At 50.5% G+C, this 23,810-nt stretch overlaps 1 protein-coding gene across 1 annotated transcript in view; it reads left to right on the forward strand.

The window, feature by feature from the left end:
- The window catches only part of GMDS (GDP-mannose 4,6-dehydratase), a 435,146-nt gene that overhangs the window by 90,338 nt on the left and 320,998 nt on the right, over nt 1-23,810 (forward strand). The window contains exons 2-4 of the mRNA XM_065912734.1: nt 10,112-10,156; nt 15,942-16,029; nt 17,420-17,529. Of these exons, the coding sequence (XP_065768806.1) occupies nt 10,112-10,156; nt 15,942-16,029; nt 17,420-17,529 (243 nt within the window). The remainder of the gene's footprint in view (nt 1-10,111; nt 10,157-15,941; nt 16,030-17,419; nt 17,530-23,810) is intronic.

The following is a 23,810-nucleotide window of genomic DNA, read 5'->3' on the forward strand; positions in this document are numbered from 1 at the left end:
GGCCAGTCCGCTGATCCCGTCCACGTGTGGGGCTGCTGACCCGTGTGAAGCTGGAGGTCCGAGCCAGCGTGGAAGTCTAGTCCTATCTCGGTCAGGAAGTGCCTGGCTTCCCAGATACTCTCAGGCCTGGAGCGAGGGACTGAGGCCGTGTCTTCCTTCCTGTCCTCCGTCCCTGGACACCCGTGGCCCGGTGAGGGTTGGATATTCACTAGTCTGTGACACTTTGCTTTGTTAACAAGTTCTGTAGAGACCGGATTTTACGTCCCAACATCTGTAGGCCCGACATTACGGAGTGATTGACCCTATTTACTGAAGCAGGTGCCATATACATCGTTTATTACAAGTCTATACAGTGTGATCCTTTCTCTGTTTTCCAGTTGGGATCTCCTGCATGTGGCGTGGTCCCAGTTCACCTCAGTTTGCTCATCTGTAAAATGGATGTAATACTGGTGTCAACTGCATAGGCTGTGGTGAAGACGCGTTAGTGGTCGTGAAGCACTGGGAGCACGGCTGCCTGGCCCACGTGCCAAGTGCGCTCACCCCTGCTGTTAGCACTGGTGTCATCGGTGTCTGCGGTGATACCAGCTCACACGAGGACTTCTGCTTCCCTGTGAAGGGTAGAAACTTCAGCATGAGCGTCAATACGGGAGACAGAAGAGGCCCAGAGTTCAAACTGAAGGGGCTCATGATTTAGAAGGGAGGGGAGGTGGGCGGGAGGCGGACCACCGTCTCCCACAGGACGATCCAAATGTCACGCGCGTGTGCACTCAGGGCCTCTGGACGTGCTTCTGAGGCTTTCTAGGCCGTTCTGGGACTGCTGTACTGTGTGAGTTGTCCTTCTTTTAACCGTGTGATTAGAAGTGATCTTTCTCTGCCTTATTAGCAGCTCTTCCCTCCAAGCCCACTTTTCTTACAACATCTCCCTAAATCACAGGAAAGCATTTTGCCGTGTTGGAGTCAGAGGTGCTGCCAAGTGCTGGGTTGTGTCGACGCCCTGGAGTTCAGCGTTTTGTGTTTTCATTCTTCTTTGCTCATTAAACCAAGAGTTTACAATAATCATTTGTAGTTTGAAAGGAATGCATTTTAAACCAGTTATCATGGGGTTCATTCTACCACTAAAAATCTCTGCTCACCTATTTCCAAATATTTTTTGAGTGTCTTTATTGGAGATAGAAATTAGTTGGTTTTATATATGTTCTAGATGCTTAGAGAAACAAACTAATTGAGGAAATACAGCCTACTAGAAAAATGTATAAGAAATATTAAAGATAAGAATAAATCATTTCCAGAAGAAATAGGGCACACAGTCATAAACACAAAAGCCTTGTCAGTCTTAATATTATCCTAATCAAAAAATGGAAAGAAAAACATCATTTTTTGACCTATTAAGCTAAACATAAAATATTTTCTAAAATTAACTTTTTAGGTAATTTCTTTCCTCTATGATATTTTATATTAAGTTTACCATTAGACACAAGACTTAACATTGGAATCCTTTGAAATTGAATGTTAATTTGAAATGAGCTTTACAAAATTTTGAGAATGCTTGTGGGAAAGAACTGAAGGTAGAGTGATGTTTAGGCTGACAGTGGTGGGGGATGTCCAGCGTCTTTCTAAAACGCTGCCCTTAACCTTCCAGCTCACGGTTTCCTGGGAGGTCCTGGATCAGCAGCAGAACCAGTGTCACCTCTGGATGTATGATGTGTGCGTGAGGCGTATGGCATGCATGCGTGTGTGTATCAGGCATGTGCGTGTGAGGCGAGCACGTGTGAACTGTGCTTGTGTGAGGTGTGTGTGCAGCGGCTCTTACCCAGCAGACGGTCCATGTCAGAGAGGAGTGTCCCTCGTTCTTGGTTGTGCAAGGACAGCTGATTACTAGTCTCTGAAAATGAAAGTTGTGTTCGACGCTTTGTAACGCCATGGACTGCAGACCTCCAGGCTCCTCTGTCCATGGGGTTCTCTAGGCAAGAATATTGGAGTGGGCTGCCATTCCCTTCTCCAGGAGATCTTCCCAACCCAGGGATCAAACCCAGGTTTGCTGCATTGCAGGCAGGTTCTTTACCATCTGAGTCATCAGGGATATCACTTCTCTCTACGAGGAGGTAAACCACAGAGTGAGAATCTGCCCAGTGGTGACCGCAGCTGTTGTGGGGAAATAGTTTTCGACTCTAAAGACGGCAGGAGTGGGGTTATCTGCGTGCTTTGTGTATTGACGGTGTCCTGAGTCCCGCTGACCCTTCTATCAGTCCGTACTTGCCCTCCTGACCCTTGCGGGCTCCGTCTTGGTCTTCCCTCTGCTTCTCAGCTGTGGGCATCCATACAGTCTCTTCATTTTAGCTCTTTTCACAGAACCTTTTAGTGGAAAATTCTGAGATCTGAGATTCTGGAGATCTGTTTTTTTCTTTTCTCTCTTTCTTGCTTTTTTTTTTTTTTTTGTAGCATTCTGCTACTTCCTAACTGTGTGACTGGACACTGAACATTTTGCGTTTTCAGTCTCCATTCCCTGACCTGTAATTGAGACAGTGGGATTAATTAATCCCTTTGGGCTTTTGAAATCTGTGTTTCTGATGGAGATTTTGTCCAGTGATCTGTGTCGCAGCCATGTACCCGGTGAAAATGCTTTCGCTGTACCTCCTGCCTCTGGATTTCTCACACTGCCAGAGCTCGTCCTCCCAGGGGCAGCTCTCATTCCAGTTCAAGCGGCATCTTCTGTCCACCTTTGAGGTGTCTGTGCTTCTCTCGCTGGAGGTACAGACTTTGCCATTGTAACTGTGGTTAGCTGAAAATGCGTGTTGTGGAGTGATTAGCACGCCCAGACTCGCTGTAGACTGACCCGCACGCCCAGACTCGCTGTAGACTGACCCGCACGTCCAGACTCGCTGTAGACTGACCCGCACGCCCAGACTCGCTATAGACTGACCCGCACGCCCGGACTCGCTGTAGAGTCACCCGCACGCCCGGACTCGCTGTAGACTGACCCGCACGCCCGGACTCGCTGTAGACTGACCCGCACGCCCGGACTCGCTGTAGACTGACCCGCACGCCCGAACTCGCTGTACGCTCGGATTCGCTGTAGACTGACCCGCACGCCCGGACTCCCTGTAGACTGACCCGCACGCCCGGACTCGCTGTAGACTGACCCGCACGCCCGAACTCGCTGTACGCTCGGATTCGCTGTAGACTGACCCGCACGCCCTGACTCCCTGTAGACTGACCCGCACGCCCGGACTCGCTGTAGACTGACCCGCACGCCCGAACTCGCTGTACGCTCGGATTCGCTGTAGACTGACCCGCACGCCCGGACTCCCTGTAGACTGACCCGCACGCCCGGACTCGCTGTAGACTGACCCGCACGCCCGGACTCGCTGTAGAGTCACCCGCACGCCCGGACTCGCTGTAGACTCACCCGCACGCCCGGACTCGCTGTAGAGTCACCCGCACGCCCGGACTCGCTGTAGACTCACCCGCACGCCCGGACTCGCTGTAGAGTCACCCGCACGCCCGGACTCGCTGTAGACTGACCTGCATGCCCGGACTCGCTGTAGAGTGGCCCACACGCCCAGCCTTGCTGTAGACTGACCGGCACGCCCGGACTCGCTGTAGACTGACCGGCACGCCCGGACTCGCTGTAGACTGACCCGCACGCCCGGACTCGCTGTAGACTGACCCGCACGCCCGGACTCGCTGTAGACTGACCGGCACGCCCGGACTCGCTGTAGACTGACCCGCACGCCCGGACTCGCTGTAGACTGACCCGCAGCCCAGACTCGCTGTAGACTGACCGGCACGCCCGGACTCGCTGTAGACTGACCGGCACGCCCGGACTCGCTGTAGACTCACCCGCACGCCCGGACTCGCTGTAGAGTCACCCGCACGCCCGGACTCGCTGTAGACTGACCCGCACGCCCGGACTCGCTGTAGACTGACACGCACGCCCGGACTCGCTGTAGACTGACCCGCACGCCCGGACTCGCTGTAGACTGACCGGCACGCCCGGACTCGCTGTAGACTCACCCGCACGCCCGGACTCGCTGTAGAGTCACCCGCACGCCCGGACTCGCTGTAGACTGACCGGCACGCCCGGACTCGCTGTAGACTGACCGGCACGCCCGGACTCGCTGTAGACTGACCCGCACGCCCGGACTCGCTGTAGACTCACCCGCACGCCCGGACTCGCTGTAGAGTCACCCGCACGCCCGGACTCGCTGTAGACTGACCGGCACGCCCGGACTCGCTGTAGACTGACCCGCACGCCCGGACTCGCTGTAGACTGACCCGCACGCCCGGACTCGCTGTAGACTCACCCGCACGCCCGGACTCGCTGTAGAGTCACCCGCACGCCCGGACTCGCTGTAGACTGACCGGCACGCCCGGACTCGCTGTAGACTGACCCGCACGCCCGGACTCGCTGTAGACTGACCCGCACGCCCGGACTCGCTGTAGACTGACCGGCACGCCCGGACTCGCTGTAGACTCACCCGCACGCCCGGACTCGCTGTAGAGTCACCCGCACGCCCGGACTCGCTGTAGACTGACCGGCACGCCCGGACTCGCTGTAGACTGACCCGCACGCCCGGACTCGCTGTAGACTGACCCGCACGCCCGGACTCGCTGTAGACTGACCCACAGTCCAGACTCGCTGTAGAGTGACCGGCACGCCCAGACTCGCTGTAGAGTGACCCGCACGCCCGGACTCGCTGTAGACTGACCGGCACGCCCGGACTCGCTGTAGACTGACCGGCACGCCCGGACTCGCTGTAGACTGACCGGCACGCCCGGACTCGCTGTAGACTGACCCGCACGCCCGGACTCGCTGTAGACTCACCCGCACGCCCGGACTCGCTGTAGACTGACCGGCACGCCCGGACTCGCTGTAGACTGACCGGCACGCCCGGACTCGCTGTAGACTGACCCGCACGCCCGGACTCGCTGTAGAGTCACCCGCACGCCCGGACTCGCTGTAGACTCACCCGCACGCCCGGACTCGCTGTAGAGTCACCCGCACGCCCGGACTCGCTGTAGACTGACCGGCACGCCCGGACTCGCTGTAGACTGACCGGCACGCCCGGACTCGCTGTAGACTGACCCGCACGCCCGGACTCACTGTAGAGTCACCCGCACGCCCGGACTCCCTGTAGACTGACCCGCACGCCCGGACTCGCTGTAGACTGACCCGCACGCCCGGACTCGCTGTACGCTCGGATTCGCTGTAGACTGACCTGCACGCCCGGACTCCCTGTAGACTGACCCGCACGCCCGGACTCGCTGTAGACTGACCCGCAGCCCAGACTCACTGTAGACTGACCTGCATGCCCAGACTCGCTGTTGAGTGGCCCGCACGCCCAGCCTTGCTGTAGAGTGGCCCGCACGCCCGGACTCGCTGTAGACTGACCGGCACGCCCGGACTCGCTGTAGACTGACCCGCACGCCCGGACTCGCTGTAGACTGACCGGCACGCCCGGACTCGCTGTAGAGTCACCCGCATGCCCGGACTCGCTGTAGACTGACCCGCACGCCCGGACTCGCTGTAGACTGACCCGCAGCCCAGACTCGCTGTAGAGTGGCCCGCACGCCCAGCCTTGCTGTAGACTGACCGGCACGCCCGGACTCGCTGTAGAGTGGCCCGCACGCCCAGACTCGCTGTAGACTGACCGGCACGCCCGGGCTCGCTGTAGAGCGGCCCGCACGCCCGGACTCGCTGTAGACTGACCCGCAGCCCAGACTCGCTGTAGAGTGGCCCGCACGCCCAGCCTTGCTGTAGACTGACCGGCACGCCCGGACTCGCTGTAGACTGACCGGCACGCCCGGACTCGCTGTAGACTGACCCGCAGCCCAGACTCGCTGTAGACTGACCTGCATGCCCAGACTCGTTGTAGAGTGGCCCGCACGCCCAGCCTTGCTGTAGACTGACCGGCATGCCCGGACTCGCTGTAGAGCGGCCCGCACGCCTAGACTTACCGTCGAGTGACTGGCACACCCAGCCTTACTGTATAGTGATCCACACGCCTAGACTTAAAGCCCGGGCAGGCAGTGTCGGTGATGCTCTCTCCTTCCAGGAGGGGTGTTTTTCTTTCTGGTGCTCAAGGTGATGAAAACAAGGGAGTTGATTTTATCAGCGGCCTGTTCTTCACCCAATTCCGCTTGTTTTCCTCTGTGTGAAGAAGCTCCTGGCGATGCTTTGGTAGAAACGTCCAGTCTGATTCAGGTGCTGGTCAGACGGGCCAGGTGCTCATGTTCTATATGAGACAGCGTCCCTCTCATTTATTCTCTGGGCTGGAAGAGGGTCCATGTTGGGAAAGAGAGGAAAAATGGCCCCTCCTCTCTGCGGGAAGGTGGGTATCCAGGCACGTCACGTGTGGTCGTGGGTGGGCATGAGAGTCGTCAGGGCTATTGCAGCCTGCCCTGGACATCAGGAGAATGGGGAACCTTCCTCCACGTCCTTCAGCTTTTCATAGATGTGAAATTTTAGATAATTTTTATTCTACAATTAAGATATGATTCAGTTAATTTCTAGTGTTGCTGTGAATTTTATGGGTTTATATCTGGAACATTCCACCGAGGTGAAGGATAGAGCTACCCAGGGACACAGTTGCAGCCCCAGGCACCGAAAGCTGCCTGTTTTGGATTCTAGACTGTGGCTCTGCCCCCTGGGTTTTACAGCCCAGAACGAACATCCACCACCAACCCAAGTCACCTCCAAACAGCACTGTGGCACTCCCCCAGAGGTGCTGGTACCCACGTGGGGCCCTGCGTCCTGCCCAGTCTTCGAGCTCCAGGTGGTCCCGAAGTTATGGGATCTGCGTTTGGGTCACTTGGGTAAAACAAGAAGCACCATTTAATCCGTAAGGTGCCCTGTCATGACGGCAAAGCAACAAAAGCAACTTGATTTACCAGTGAATCCGTTTTGGAGTTCTTATTACTGTGTTGGGTTTTGGCATGGGCTGGTGGGTCCCGGGGGTGGAGCGCGTTTTCTGGGTGACAGTGGTGGGAGCCCCGGGCTGCCTCCCCTCTCACGGTGGGGACCAGGTGGGCAGCTGACCTCCACCTGCCTCTGTAGCTCATGGGCCGAGTGGCTGCTTGCCCTCCAGGGGTGTTCCTGCGAGAATAAAATAGAAAATACTTCTGTGTTTTGAAAATGTCAGAGCTTACAGTGCTTACTTCAAACTGTACAGCCTTTAATATGGAACGGAGCTTCTTTTAATAGCTGTGTGCAAAGTCAGATGGAAAGAGTCACAGTTGGAGTGTCAGCTCTCCAGTGAAAACGTTTCTGTGACGGGGACATGTTTCCTGAGCCCGGGCTGGAGCCTGCCCCCGAGTCAGTCTGCTCGTGGTGAGTGAGCGGCTCTCAGTCCCTTAGCCCTTGCATTCGCAGAGTTGGGTGTCTGGCTGTGGCCTCGGGGGCGTGACGGGTCAGTCTTCCACCCATCCTGCCGGAGGGGCTTCGGCGCAGGGTTGGGGGCCAGGGGAGACCGGGCCCAGGGCCCCGCAGCTCCGTTCCCACACTGTGTTGCCGGCCCTATCGCTCGGGAGGCCTGGCAAGGAAGTGGGGAGGAAGCGGGTGCCACCGCTGGTGCAGAATGTTCCAGGCGGCTGGAAAGTTTGAGGAGGGCCGGGTGAGAAGAACAAGACCTATTGACAGAGTCCAGTCCCGGCAGACCTGCTTCGCATCAGCGTTCGGATAATCACAGCTCGCCCCCTCCCCCAGGGTCTCACTGCTGCCTTTTTTCCTTTTTAAAACATTCTGGGCAACCGCGGTGAAGTACAGTGCATTTAAAATTTTTATTCCAAGAAAAACAAAACATGTGCAAAGCATAGTGTGGAGCACTTCAAAATGACAACAGCACAGACAAGAAGAAACACGTCTCTCCAGGGCGATCTGACCGCCTGTGACGATGTTGTTATAGATGCTTTTCTGTCAAGCTATTTTTGGATTGATTGATTTATAAGGCTTTTGATTATCCTCAAATTTCTGCTGGCCCCGCCGATCAACCTGGCTTGTCGGGGTGCGCGTTGTTCAGCAGTCTTGTCTGATTCACTTTGCATGTTGGGTGTGTGACACCATGCAGCTGTGTGTATGTCGTGAGCGGGAGCGGAAAAGGAATACGCCAGACCGTTTCTCTTCTCCACATGAGTCTGTAAACCGGAATATTTACGTCAAGGACTTAGAAGGAAATTTGCTGCATATTTCAATGAGCCGCAAAATGTGTCCCTGGCACCCTGGCCGAGTGGTCCTGACTTCTGCGCTAAAGCGTGAACACCCTTGAGACAACCGTGCCATTTCCAGGACCCACAGGGTGTCTCCAGTTCCAGCTTTGAGTCCAGGAATGATAGGAATAAAGCCCGCTTCATTTTTCTTATTGCTGGAGTATCTGGTAGGAAACTTTGAAGCTCAAAAGGATATTTTAAGGTTTTCTTCAAACTTAGGAAACCAAAGAAAACCCAAGTGCTCCCAACCAGAGTTGAGCACAGAGCCCCAGCAGTCGTGAAGTCCGGATGGGTGAGGGGCCCGCCTGGGCTGGGAGCAGAAACGCAGCTCTGGGGCTGCTTGTGAAGCACCTGGTTACCTGGGCAGAGCTGGGGGTGGTCTGCAGCGCCGCTGTCTCCTGAACGTTAGTCTGTGCCGTGTGGCCTCTTAGTGGTTTAGTTAGATGACACGCATACTTTCTTTTCCTGAAAGTGGCACATAGAATAGTTTACATAGACCCCTTCTCCTTCCTTAGACATTTTAAAAGGAACTTTAGACAATATGTTGAGAGGGGATTCCCTGGTGGCTCAGTAGTGAAGACTCTGCCTGCCCACGCAGGGTTTGATCCTGATCTGGGAAGATCCCACTTGCCGTGGAGCAGCTTAGCCTGTGCAACACAGCTACTGGGCCTGAGCTCTGAGCTCTGGAGCTCGGGAGCCTCAACGAGAGAGGATGCCACAAGGAGAAGCCTCACACTGCAGCTCTGGAGCCTCAACAAGAGAGGATGCCACAAGGAGAAGCCTCACACTGCAGCTCTGGAGCCTCAACAAGAGAGGATGCCACAAGGAGAAGCCTCACACTGCAGCTCGGGAGCCTCGAGAGAGGATGCCACGAGGAGAAGCCTCACACTGCAGCTCGGGAGCCTCAATGAGAGAGGATGCCACGAGGAGAAGCCTCACACTGCAGCTCGGGAGCCTCAACAAGAGAGGATGCCACAAGAAGGCCCACGCTGCAACTGGAGGAGGCCCCCCCCCCCCGTCACAGCTAGAGAAGGGCCTGGCAGCAACAGAGGCCCCGCACAGCCTAAATACATAAAATAAATAAAACTAAAAACAAAACCCAAAAACCAAGTTGCGAATCTCTGTGTTTAGTCCGACACCCTGATCTTAGAGAATGCTGGACTTCAGATGCATACAAACGAATCTTTCTATTCTATATAAAATAAGTGCTCTCCTTCTATTGAAATCCATCCATGTGTGCCTGCCCACGGGCAGGGATGATACAGATCTGATCATGTCTACCGCCCGCACCTCCACCCCACCTCAAAACCCCTAAACCCTTTCCGTGACTTTCCAGACCCTTGGGTTCGAAGCCTGGGGGGCCTCTTCTCCACGTGCTGGCTTTTCCCAGGGATGTTAGCACTTGTGTTCTCGGCCTCCTCTCCCTGCCCTCTCCCCAGCCCCCGCAGCTCCTGTCTCACCCCTCCCACAGTGACCCCCACCCCCGACTCTGTCAGCGTCCTGCTTTATGTCCCAGCAGCACCAAGGCCTTCAGGAGGCCCACGTGTTCTGCGTGTTTCACACGGCTTGCAGTGGCCAAACCTGAACCAGATCCACCAGGCTCTGAAGCCTCACGTTCTGCCCGTTGCCCCAGTGTCCCTGGACCTCAGTATCTCTCCCTGTGCAGGTTGTGATGCCAGCGTTCCCCGCCTTGTCCCCCCCGCAGGCTCAGATGAGCTCCCGCCTGTGCGAAGGCCTGGAGGACAGCAGAGCAGCGCACGGTGTTCACGTCGGATGTCATCTGCATCGTTTTTCTTGTCGGGCGCTGTGGGCCTTGTTTACGTCCACAGAGCCCCCGAAAGGCTGTTCTCAAACCTTGGTCCTGACTGTGGTGGGTCTGACGTTGTCCCTCTTCCTTGTCTTCCAGGACGGCTCCTACCTGGCTGAGTTCCTGCTGGAGAAGGGCTACGAGGTGAGTCCCTGGGCCAGTGGAATCCCGCGGACTCCGCGGCCTCCTGCTTCCTCTGTTTCCTCTGTGCGTGTTTTCCACGGAAACTCTGATAAGGAGGCAGGGACGGAATGAGCCCCCGGGCCTGTCCCCGCGCCAGCCCATTGTGCAGTTTATCTGCTGGCGAACGCGGGAGGCCCCCCTCCCGGCTCCCTGCTCTGCACGCTCCCCACATTCTCAGATAAACCGGCAACCAGGCCCGCTGTGCCCTTCTCGGGTGACTTTATGAGGTCGTGTGCTACACAAAAAAGTCCCGCTCCCAGTGAAGCCCCTTGATTAGCACTGAGCAGTAACAGCTATGGTGCCCTCCAGCCTGAGCGGCAAGGCTGACCTCAGGACGCTGGCTTTCCAGCCCTTGGCCGGTGGGTCGGGGCAGCACGCTCGGCGGCTGCGTTTGCTGCTCTTGCCCTTGTCTTCCTTTCCTCCTCCTTCTCCTCCTTCCAAGTTTACTGCTTTCCCCAAAACAAACAGGAATTTTATATGTGAAATGGGTGTAGCTCTGTGTGCACACCTTCCCCTTTTTAAGAACAGTATTTGGATATGCACCTCTCTAGAGACTTATGCTCTGCAGTGAACAGAATCTCGAGCAGCAGCCCACAGCTTCCCACCTGATTCGGGGGTGTTTACACGAATAACTTGGGATGCTACATTTTTCCAGTGGCAGGTGCGTTGTTTAAAAAATGTGCACCATGGACCAATGGAAAAGCAATAGCAAGGAATCTGGCAGCTAAGCACCAGCAGGATTTGAAGAAAAGGAATTTTTTTTTTTTTTTTTTACTGTAACTCATAATCTTTTTTGAGAACTTTGACTCTTAGACTTTAATTAGGATCAGATATGATGAAACCTTCTGTGCCCTTATCAAATAATAACTAGTTCTACATCTTGTAATGCCATCAAGATAGGTCAAATGTAATTATAGAAATATACATGTACACACATGTTCATATACATGGATTCCTGTAATAATTGAGTGAGCAATTTGTATTCTGCAAAGCAGAGCATTTTAGTTACATTATATATGGTATCATTAGAGAAGGAAATGGCAACTCACTTGGAAAAGGCCAGCTCCAGTATTCTTGCCTGGAGAATCCCATGGACAGAGGAGCCTGGCAGGCTGCAGTCCATAGGGTCACAAAGAGTCAGACATGAGCGACTGAGCGTGCACACACACACAGAGACATTGAGTGGTCATAAAGAGAGCAGATCTAGCCTGTGTTCATTATTTACAGGATGTCTGCAGGTGTCGTCTTGTGATGAGAAAAGCCAATAGTTCTCAGGTTTTGTAGAAAATCTCCCTTTAACCTTTACAGATTTAATTCTACACATTGTTCAAGTGCAGAGGGCAATTTGCCCCTTTGTAGCGTGCCAGCCAACTTGGAGCAGGGGGTGAGCCAGGCCTTCCAAGACAGTCCCTGGCCATCCCCACGCAGGACTGAGTCTTTATCCTTTCCTGCCACTTGCCAGCTCCACGGCCTCTTGGAGACTTAGGAACTGTGTACCCGTGTCCCCCAGATCACGGTGAACAGCAGGTGAGACACACGTGGGCAATAATGCAGAGGAGCCCGGAGGCCTGTGGGCTGACCCTCATAGGAAAGGCAGGGGGTGCAGCTTGGTGCTGACCAGCCGAGGGACGCAGCCTCTGCAGGAGGCCCTTGGTCCCACCTGTCACCCGCACCAGGGAAGGGCAGGAGTGTGACGTTGCCCAGGGCCCAGCCCTGCGCCTGCTTCTTTTCGTCACGAGGGAAAAGGAAACCAGAGGAGTGAAGCTTCCTGTGAAGGGACCTGATTTCGGGTGCCTTCCTGGCATCGTCGTTAGCAGATAAGCCAACAATATGCTTTTGTACCTATTTGTGCAGAAATACAGAGAGAAACCAGAAAAATGAAGGACACGGTCAAACCCTTGAAAAGCCGTATCTGGGAGTATGTGGACAACCTATATTGCTCCACTCGGTGACAGGGGCACCGGGACTCAGAATATAAACAGAGGACAGGTGAGCGGGGTGTCCCTGCCCGAGAGGAGCCATCCCCAGGGAGCCTCAGGAGAGAAGAGCGGGCATGGGCTGTGCAGGCCCCGGGGGCTGTCTGCTAGGACCGGCTCCCGAGCATCGGTCCTCAGCTGTGGGTCCTTCCTTCCGAGTTGCTGGAAATCCTCGAGGCCTCGGTGCAAAGAGGCCAAGCTTTCCGGGGCTTTCAGTCTGCAGTGTGCTGGCTGTTGGCCTGATGGCCACGTCTGCCCTCCACAGGCCGACGTGCTAGCCGTGTGGTCTCGGCAGCACCCTGGTCTGTGGTGGGAGTCACGATCGGAGAGGCTGTGAGTGCGCCGCGCTTTCACTCCGCAGAGGACACTCTGTGCACGGGCACGGCCTGCACGCGCGTGGTCATGGCCTGTGCGTGCGCGGTCACGGCCCGTGCGAGCGCGGTCACTGCCCGTCTATGTGCCGGCCGCTGCCCGTGCGTGCGCGGTCACTGCCCGTCTATGTGCCGGCCGCTGCCTGTGCGTGCGCGGTCACTGCCCGTCTATGTGCCGGCCGCTGCCTGTGCGTGCGCGGTCACGGCCCGTGCGTGCGCGGTCACTGCCCGTCTATGTGCCGGCCGCTGCCTGTGCGTGCGCGGTCACAGCCCGTGCGTGCAGGCCGCCGCCCGTGCGTGCGCAGGCAGAGTCTGTGCGTGCTGGCAGTTGACGGTACAGAGTCATCCGGCTTCTCAGAGGCAGGCGCCTCAAGCAGCCTGTGGAGGACTCGTGACTTCAGGAGAAACCGCGACGTGGAGAATTTAAAAATACAGTGGTGATGGCTTTCTATTTTCTTGACTGTGGTCAGTCAATCGACTGTGATCAGTTAATCAGCATTTCTGTTATACAGCCTAGTCTGACTCTTGGATTTGAAGTCAAACCAGCTTTGTTCTGACATGGTGAGAACTTGATATATTCTTTTTCATCACTTTTTTTATTTTTCAGAAATGCTCACTTCCATTTAACACCCTCAGATTTTCAGAAATTTTGTTTTTGAACTTCTGTAATTTAATAATTTTGGTTAAATTTATTCGAAGTTAGCTCATTCATCTTTTCACTTTGGTTTCCTCACTCATTTCTTTTTCTCCAAAAATTCTTATAGAAACAAACAGAAAATCCTACCTATTAAATACATCCCTTCTGTAAGAAATAGCCGCTAATCTGAAATTCTTAACTAGATTATCCAGCGTGCACACATTTTGGCTTGTCTTAAAGTTTGCATTTCACCTGTCTCAGAAGTAGACAGACTCAGCTTTCATTAGTTCTTAGAATAATACCTGCTGTCATGGATTAAACATTTGGCAGTCTTTCTTCCCCTATATGCACATACCAAGAGTTGGGAGTGAGGGGAAATTAAAACACAGTTTTGTTTTTTTTTAAAGCCCCAAACTAGTGCTTAATGCTTTTGGTTGTAACTGTGGCAGTAAAGTCCTAAATTCTTTACTTGCTGTGACTTTGTGTAATTGCCTGATTTTCATACTGGGTCCATCAATGTCATTGAATATTTTCAGCAGTCCTTTATATTGATATAAAGAGCCTCACTGGTGACTCAGCTGGTGAAGAATTAGCCTGCAATGCAGGAGACCCTGGTTCAATTCCTGGGTTGGGAAGATCCGCTGGAGAAGGGTTAGGCTCCTATTCCAGTATTCTGGCCTGGAGAATTCCATGGACTGTATAGTCCCTGGGTCACAAAGAGTCGGACACAACTGAGTGACTTATACTTTCACTTCATGTTGATATAAAATGTGTATGTATATAGCATTTTTCTTTGCTCTGGGGTGAGATATGTGACTTATCCAGAGATCAGCCTTCAAGAGAAAAAGACTAAATCATATTATTTATAGTTTTTCATTGTCAAAACTAAATTATCTGTTTTTAGAACTTAAAAATTTCCCTCTATCCTATTAAATAAAGCTCAACTTACATCTGAGATCTCTGTATTTCAGAAGTAACTTTAGTAGTAAATACCAGTTTTGATATGTATAAGTATACATGTGAACTTGGTTTTTATTAAACAAAGTTTATTAAGTTTATAGAGTAGCTGAAGTTTGTCATTAACAACTTGAAAAATTAGAGACTATGAGGTTGAATTAATTCAAGGTTCAGTGTAAGTAGAATTTTCTCTACTTTTAAATTAAGTAATGGGTGTGTGTGTATGTGTGTGTACTAGGTCGCTTCAGTCATGTCCGATTCTTTGCAGCCCCATGGACTGTAGCCCACCAGGCTCCGCTGTCCATGGGATTCTTTAGGCAAGAATACTGGAGTGGGTTTCCATGCCCTCCTCCAGGGGATCTCCCCAACCCAGGGACTGAACCTGCATCTCTTATGTCTTCTGCATTGGCAGGCAGGTTCTTTGCCACTAACCCCACCTGGGAAGCCCTTAAGTAAGGGATTTGTATACCCAAATCTCAATGTAATGTTTCCTAGATTTTACTGTTGACTCCCCGAAGTGTCAACCAAGTTTGTGATGTTCCTGTCTTAAAATAGTCTCATGTTTACAAACTTGTTTCGGTTTTAGCTCTTTTGGGAAATAGTGTGGTTTTAGCTCTTTGGATGAAACATCTGACCAGCAGAATTATTAATTGTGGGTGTGTTGTACCCTTTGCAGAAGCCAATTTTTCATGTATGGCACATAAAATGATGATGACATTTCTTTCTCTTTGAAAGAAAGTCTTATGTGCTTATAACTCCCCACCCCCCCACACTAGGAATATTTGAGTCACTCCAAGGATTAATTTTTGTTTGAAATAGACAGAAAACGATTGAGTTAAAATATAGAAGTGTATTCAGCTGCAAATGAAACTACCCAACGTAGAATGAACTCTTCTAAAATAAGAGAAGGATTAAAACCGCCACCAGAACTGGAACGTGGGCAGCCGGTGACATAAGCTGGTGTTGGCGTTGGCAGCACGGGGAGGCAGTGAGCGCAGGTCTTGAACAGTTTCTCAATGTGCCTGACACAAACAGTCTTTTCTTCAGTGTCGGACAGGTATGCATTCTGCTTCCAACTGCTTTTCCCCCCCCTCACACTTGTCATGGTTAAGTCAAAGATAAAGACTGAAAGAAAAAATCCCTCCCTTCCTTTGAGTTTCCTTCATGTCTTAAATCTGGTAGGACCTCAGTCTTGTCCCTGCCCTGAACTACTTAGCCTTCTTAGCTTTTCCACATGACTGCATAGTATCAGCTGCTCCCCAATTCTCTCATGAATGGAGTTGCGTGTTTACTTAGATGCCCGGTGCCTGCTGCAGTGCTCAGGGGTGCCAGGCCGGGAGGCATGGAGCCCTGACCTTATGTTCCAGTCTGAGGGGCAGGCCAGGCTTGCGATGGGTGCAGCCTCAAAGGGTCTGTCTTCAGTTCCAAATGGAAGAGAGATTTTTGTCAGCAGTAGGACTAAGAGTGTGTGTGTGTGTGTGTGTGTGTGTGTGGCTGGGAAGGGAGACACTTGAGTGTCTACAGCTAAGCGCTCACTGTGAAGTCACGTCATTATCTAAATACTTTTGTTGAGATTGGCAGTAAAAACACTGGAAAGGGATGGAAGGAGGTGCCTGCAGGTGATGGGCAGGGGCTGGGGGAAGAGCAAGTGTTGGAATTATTTCTACTAATTCAAAGTAATATTTGTACATCCCAGTTACGTGTTTTTTCAAAAAGCTGAACGTAGCAGAATAACCTGAGTGTCTAGTCAATCTTCATTGCTGATTTATAATTTAGCCTTTTCCTTCCACCTGATAAAAATGCAGGTCCATGGAATTGTGCGGCGATCCAGCTCGTTCAATACTGGCCGAATCGAGCATCTGTATAAGAACCCCCAGGCTCACACTGAAGGAAGTAAGCCGTTCTCTGCCTCTAAACTCTTTCTCTGTAACTTCCTATATTATGCTAAGGTGTTTTCAAGTGTCATTCTCCTCAAAGCCCATCACACCCCTGACTGCGGTCTGCTTGCTCTGAAGCCCTTCCCTGCCTGCGGCCCTGGGCCGTGGGGTCACTGTGCTGAGGCTGTGCCCAGGGGCCCGGCAGGCGACGCTGCCCGAGAGTCCGCAGGCTAGCCTTTGAGCCCCATCTCCAGGTGTCCCCATGCCCTGGAGTCAGATCAGCTCCACAGAGCCCACCTCTGCTTTGCACGTTTGGTCTAATTTAATCAAGTCAAGCCGTCTTTGGTACATTAATTTTAAAAATAATCGGAGAGGACAGGTCCAAAGGCAGATGGCAGTCAAAAATATATGTAAATCTCTTTACAGGCAGTTGTTAGTCTCTGCAATTGTGTGCTGTTTTTGGTGACACTTTTGCAAGTTGACATTCCAGTTTTCTCATCTGACCTTGGCAGCAGTTCCTGAGGTCACGAATGAGTCTGTTTTGCCGGTGGAGGCAGAGAGAGGTTGACTTTATCACGTCCCACAGCACGTGGGAGACATAGGTGCGACGAGGACATAGGTACCACCCGCCTGCAGAGACCTTCCAGGAGCCTGTACTCACTCCTGAATATTGGAAGGTTTGGGTTCATTGCACAGGCAGTGATGTCGTCAGGAAGATGACCTGCTAGTTGTCTTTCTACCTTAATACTTAGGGTTTTCAGTGAAGCCTCCCTGAAAATTACCATTGTTTTATACAAAATGCAGAAACTCACTGCCATTGGATTTAGCTGTAGACCAAAATGTAAAAGTAAGGAAAATATCAAGTTAATAGGTTGCCAACTGGCCTGTGTCACCTGTTTTCAGCCAGGAAGTCCATGTGGGGATCGGCTGAGATCTGGGGTCAGAACACTCTGGATGTCTTTTAATCAGCCATGGCCCACGTCAGGCATTCCACAATGGCTTCAGGAAATGGCTTCAGGACTGGTGTTTATGAAGGACTGGATGGAAGTTTCTGAATAGAGCCATCCTCACCACCACCAGTATGTTACAGATTTCTTTTGAGAGTGTACACTTTATTTCCAGATTTTCTTTGAATCTCATTCTTTTGTGACATGTCTCACAGTCACCCAGGCGCCATAAGATACATTAATTGTGTAACATCTGTCATGATTGTGTTTTTAAAGAAAGCTCATCAGAGTTTTTACAAATCCTCTGTAGACGTGGCAACAAATGTGGACCTCTGCCGTTTAGTTTCTTCTCAGACTGACAGTCGCGGACTGCCACCCCAGAACTGGTCTGGTTCTCAGGTTTTCAGAACGCACGTTACTGTTCCCTTCCCTCTCACGGTGTGTGTGTCGGTTCTGCAGACATGAAGCTGCACTACGGCGACCTCACCGACAGCACCTGCCTCGTGAAGATCATCAGCGCGGTGAGGCCCACAGAGATCTACAACCTCGGAGCCCAGAGCCACGTCAAGGTGAGCATGCCGTGGCGCGCTTTCTCTGCTCTGTCCTGAGTCCTGCATTTTACCTTTTTCTGTTACTCCTTCTGTTTTTCCTTTTGTGTCTTTTAATTTATTTTTTAAAATTTACTTTTAATTGGGGGAAAATTGCTTTACAATGTTGTGTTGCTTTCTGCTGTACAATAAGGCAAATGAGCGCTTCTTAATACGGTTCTAAAACCACTCGTCCCAGTCCTCAAGTTTTAATTCTTCACACTAGTTTGGGTATTAAGACTCCTAATGGAAATGCTAATACATTTTTAAAAAGTATATTCTCTGTTACTGAACAGTCTATTAAATCTTACGGATGACATTAGAATAAAAGTATTCATTTCTTTGGGGTTGATCTTACAGTCACGAACCCCACTTGGATGTGTTTTCTGCTACCTTAACTCACATTGTGAATGAAGTCTTTTGTTCAAATGTTGGAAAATTAAGTCAATAAAACTTCCATTTTAATATTAATTTTTGGTGGTGATGATATTACTGGCTGAGAAAATAGTATTTTTGAGTGCCAATATGTCAGAATTAATGGAATTAACGTTTTCCTGTGAGTAGTAAAAATGACTGGGAGAAAAACTCTATTTGCACTCTTGTCCCCTGTGTTGTGACACACAGAGCTCGTGCTGACTTCTTTCCGTTGATTCAGGCAGATTCTCCGGGTGTCTGTCTACCTCTCCTTAGAGAAGTGTCTTTCTGGAACAAGTCACAGTAAACCTGAGGAGCCACCCCCAGGGTTCTGGCAGTCTGCTTGACTCCAGTTTCTGCTGCTGTGTCCGGGTGAGATCCGCAGCCAGGGATGGTATGAGTCCTTTTAGATACGTGTTTAATCAGGGTAGTTACTGGAGCTTAGAAATACAGGCAACTAACTCCAAGTTAAAGCAGCTCCCTCCCCCAAAGTAAAGGGAACAGAAACTCTATCAGCATTTTTGGCTGTTTCATCAGTAAACCTGGAATTCTTGCTTCAGAAAGTGTTTGAGGTGGTTGCTGTTTCTCCACACCCCCAGCTTGGGGCGAAATGAAACTAAGTGCCTGTTTTATAATCTCTTCCAGTTTAAGGAAGAAATTATAGACCACATCAATGAAACCAAGGGTAGAACATAGTAAGAGAAGCAAGTAGAAAGCCTAGTCTCATTATTGACGCCAGAATTAAAATTTGAGCATAAACCTTCCCAGCACATTTTCCTCCAAGATGTTAACTTTGGAGGATGGCAACCAGTCCACCAGCAAGAATACTTCTCTACCTGTCTGTGCTGTCACAGAAGGTTTCTTGTTTCGTTTCTTAGTTTCTGATATTCTGTTCTATATCCACGCTTAAGCTCTGGGCTGTGCAACGTGTCAATGTCCTGTCTTTTGAGAGCAGGGTTATTTTTCTAAGTGATTCTGAATGTATTTTCTATTTGAAAAGGTGTCTCCGGCATGCTGTGCCTTGAGGGCCTGTCCCCTCTCCTCTAGAGAAGCAGTAACTGCCACTCCAGCAGTGAAGACTTCATCCTGGATTGAGGCAGCCTGTCCATCTTCACGTTGTAATTTATCTCTAGGTTTCTTGCTGTCTCCAGACAAAGTAGAATGTTTTGGAATGAATACTCTGTTACTCAGCTTCCTTTAGATTAAGACGTTTCCTTTGTGATGGTGTTTAATAGATGGTTCATCACCTCTAGAAGTCATAAGGTGGAATGGTGGGAAGATGCAGGGTATTTTATAGACTTACGTATATAAGGACTTCCCCTGTCATTTTAGCCTTAAATGAGTCAGTCTTCTCCTTTCTCCAAAACGTCTTTGTAATTAGTTCAGAAAGTCCGGTATACTTTCCATAGATGCCGGTCCTGGTGTGTCTGCTTAGCACCCCAGAGTGGCTGGGCTGTGCGTACAGAGAGCACAGGGGCTTAGCTGATTTCCTCCAAGTGGCCCTATGTGAAGTTTGTCTGTTTTTATTGGGTTTTGTCTGCTTCGCCTAAAGGCCAGCTAATGGGCAGAAATGGTGCTTAATTGGAGATGAATTTTGGCTTGTAAAACAGGTTAGCCCTTCAATGGCATTTGTGTGCATGGCAGAGTGGAGCACCCACCTCTGCCACAGGGGGTCTTGGCTTTCTCACGGATGACAGAGGCGGGCGCTGACATCCTTGGGTCTTTAGAGATAGGTGATCTCAGTCTCAGGAAAGTGTGCATGGTGTCAGGGAGGTTCAGGGAGGAGTTGACAGACACTGTTAGTGGGAGCAGGTAGTTGAAATTGAGGTAAAAATACAAGGCTGAGAGTCAGAGCGTGGAACATGTTTGTGACATGATGTGCGTCCCAGGTAAGCTGAGTGAGAAGTGTGCTGGGAGGAATGGGAGGTGGGCAGGTGGGGCGCTGGGCTGGGTTTGAGTGGCCTCTATGTGTTTTTTTTTTTTTTTTTAATTCAGTTCAGTTCAGTTCAGTCACTCAGTCGTGTCTGACTCTTTGCGACCCCATGAACCGCAGCACACCAGGCCTCCCTGTCTATCACCAACTCCTAGAGTCCACCCAAACCCATGTCCATCGAGTCAGTGATGCCATCCAACCATCTCATCCTCTGTCGTCCCCTTCTCCTCCTGCCCTCAATCTTTCCCAGCATCAGGGTCTTTTCCAATGAATCAGTTCTTCGCATCAGGTGGCCAAAGTATTGGAGTTTCAGCTTCGGCATCAGTCTGTCCAATGAACACCCAGGACTGATCTCCTTTAGGATCGACTGGTTGGATCTCCTTGCAGTCCAAGGGATTCTCAAAGAGTCTTCTCCAACACCACAGTTCAAAAGCATCAATTCTTCGGTGCTCAGCTTTCTTTATAGTTCAACTCTCGCATCCGTACATGATCACTGGAAAAACCATAGCCTTAACTAGACAGACCTTTGTTGGCAAAGTAATGTCTCTGCTTTTTAATATGCTGTCTAGGTTGGTCATAACTTTGCTTCCAAGGAGTAAGTGTCTTTTAATTTCATGGCTGCAGTCACCATCTGCAGTGATTTTGGAGCCCAGAAATTTTAATTAGCCGCTTTTTAAATTGAAGTAGTTAATTTACAGTAGAATGTGGTTCCCTGTGCTGTACAGCAGATTTTTGTTGTTTATTTTATATGTAGTGTGTGTGTATGTTAATTCCATAATTATTAATTAATTCCATAGTTAATTCCCTAAACTCCTAATTTATCTCTCACCTTGCCACCCTGCGATCCCTGTTGGTAGCTATAAATCTGTTTTCTCTGTCTGTGAGTCTATCTTTTTGGTAAAGAAGTTCATTTGTATCATTTTTTTACTTTCCATATACAAGTGATACCATGATTTTTCCTTTCTCTGACCATCTCCACTTAATATGACACTCTGTAGGATCATCCATGTCTCTGCAAATGGCATTATTTCACCTTTTATGTCTAATATTCCATTTGTATATACGTACAGCATCTTCTTTATCCGTTCGTCTGTTGATGGACACAGGTTGCTTCCAAGTCTCGGCTATTGTAAATAGTGCTACAGTGAACACTGGGGTGCATGTATCTTTTTGAAATAGAGTTTTCATCTTTCCTGAATATATGCCCAGGAGTGGGTTTGCTGGATCACTTGCTCTTTTTTTTTTAGTTTGTGGAACCTCCATACTAGTTTCTATATTGGTTGCACTAATTTACGTTCCCACCAGCAGTGTACCAGCTTCTCCAGCATTTGCTGTTGGTAGACTTTTTGATGATGGCTGTTCTGACTGTTGTGGACTGATACCTCATTGTAGTTTTGATTTGCGTTTCCCTGATATTTAGTCATGTTGCACATCTTTTGCTCAGTGTGATTCCTTCAGCTCTGTTCTCTCGCATGATTGCTTTGGCTGTTCAGAGTCTTTTGTGTTTCCACAAAAATTTAAAAAATTCTTTTCTGTGACAAACGCCATTGGTAATCTGATAGGGATTGCATTGAATGTGTAGATTGCCTTGGGTAATATAGTTATTTTGACAGTGTTGTTTCTTCTAGTCCAAGAATATATCTCTCCATCTGTTTGTGCTGTCTTTGATTTCTTTCATTAGTGTCCTACAATTTTCAGAGTACAGGTCCTTTGCCTCTTTAGGTAGGTTTATTCTAGGTATTTTATTCTTTTTGATGTGATGGTAAATGGGATTGTTTCCTTAATTTCTCTTTCTGATATTCCATTGTTAGTGTATAGGAATGTAACACATTTGTTTCCTGCAGCTTCACTCAATTCTCTAATGAGCTTTAGCAGTTTACTGGTAGCATCTTTAGGATTTTCTGTGTATAGCATCGTGTCATCTGTAAACAGTGACAGTTTTACTTCTTCTTTTCCCATCTAGATTCCTTTCATTTCTTTTTCTTCTCTGATTGCTGTGGCTAGGACTTCTAGAATTACGTTGAATAAAAGCAGCATGGATGAGCTCCTTGTCTTGTTTCTGAACAGGAGACAGATTCAGAGGTGAGTGGAGGTGGGGCTTCAGAAGTGCAGGATGCTGTTGGGTGAAGGTGGTGGCAGCCGAACTGGGCGTGAGGCGGGTGAAGCGGGAGGCCTGGTGAGGCTGACCCACTGCCGTCAAGACGTGGGGCCTGGTGGTCCCGGTGCTGGAGGCAGGTGTTCGAGGAGGGACTCTTGAGGCGGGTGGGGGTGTGAGGGGTCCTCCCAGACATGTTCTACCAACAGGACTTGAGGGATACTCAGGTAATGCAGGTCAAAGGTAATTTAAAGTATGTTGTGAGGTTGGAGAAAGATTTGGAGTTTAGTCCTAAGGATTCTCAAGAGGCTGAAGCCAAGGCAACAGGTAGAGACAGAGGATGAAGACTGATCCTCAGGGAAGGGAGCACTTAGACTGGGGAGGTAGGAGTCAGGCATGACAAGGGGATGGGATGGGGAGGCAGGAGGGTGGAATTATGTGAGCAAGCCAGCAAATCCTGCCCTCTCAGGCAGGAGTGGTGTCTGCAGGCTGAGTAAGGACCAGACTTGAGACCTTGGCCATTAGGTTAGGAGCGGTTTGTGACTTTCAGGAATGGCTCAGTGAAGCCTATGTGAAGACAAGGGTCAGGAGGGAAATCCACATTGAGTGGTTTCTTCTCTAGAAGTTTCTTGGCCTGAGGAGGGCCCACCTCAGCATCAGCCATAGGCTTGGGGTCTTTCCCCAGAGGGTCTGGTCTGCAGGGTCCTCCCCTTCCAGGATGTGTCCCAGTGATGCCGACCTCGTCGGGGGCTTCCCTCTGAGAGCCGCTGCTCTTGGTTTATCTCTGTGTGATACGCACCTTAAATGCATTCTTCCTTTGGCGGTGCATAGCTTTGGATTTGGTATGAATTCCCTGTCAGATAATGACGGTGAGAGCTTGTAAAGCCTGAAATGGCACTTGCCCTCAGAAATGAGGAGGATGGAGGGAGTCTAAGGGTAATCTGATGTATGTTCACACCCGAATCCTCCGTATTGAGACGTGTTCTGCTGAGCAGTGTGTGGCCAGTGACAGCGCTTACTTCCTGGCACCCCCGGTGCTCTGGAGAGCTAGGTGAGGGCAGGCCATGGCCACAGTGCCCTTGGAAAGCCACGTTGCCTGCACTCTTCCTTCTGTGGTCTCACGTCAGATGGCTTATCAAGGATGCACAGAGCGGGTGTGCGGAGGGCTCGCCTGAGGCGGCTGGTGATGACAGACCGTGGCGGTGGCTCCCGGCCCCTCCCGCCCCCCACTCCACGGCTCTGCGTGCCGGTCATCAGCTGCCTCCCTGTTCTCCTAGCTGCTCGTTACTGGGTTGGGATGGAAAACATGTATTTTGTTCCTTATAATTAATTTCTCTGTATGAACCAATGTTGTAGAATTTATTGTATTCATGGACAGTAGTTTTTGAACATAAGTTCTTTCTGAGAGTGTAATGTCTGTAAGAAGTTGATTAGAATACTCTCCTCACTTGGTCTGGCGTCCCACGGAAAGCAGGCTCTGACGCCAGCACACACTGCGTCTCATCCGAATCCGTGGCCTCCGGACGGGGCGCTGCTGTGCTGGCCTTTCTTTGTGCAGAACAGTCTTCTCCTGCTCCCACTCCCAGTTAATCTGATGTGGGCTATGGTGTGCTAAAAGTGAGGAAAATAAATAATAGGAAGTTGGTCTGGTTTCCTGTAGGAAACCAATGAGGATGAAATTGGTTCTTGGAAGAAACCCACAGTAGGCTGGGAAATACTGACTGAAGACATTTTTCTGAATCATAAACAGAAAAATTATGACTCATGTAGTGTAGGTCATCGAGAGGCTGATTTGATCTAATGTAGGAGCAAGTGACAGAC

Source organism: Muntiacus reevesi, chromosome 20, assembly GCF_963930625.1.
Source record: "Muntiacus reevesi chromosome 20, mMunRee1.1, whole genome shotgun sequence".
Classification (NCBI taxonomy): Eukaryota; Metazoa; Chordata; class Mammalia; order Artiodactyla; family Cervidae; genus Muntiacus; species Muntiacus reevesi.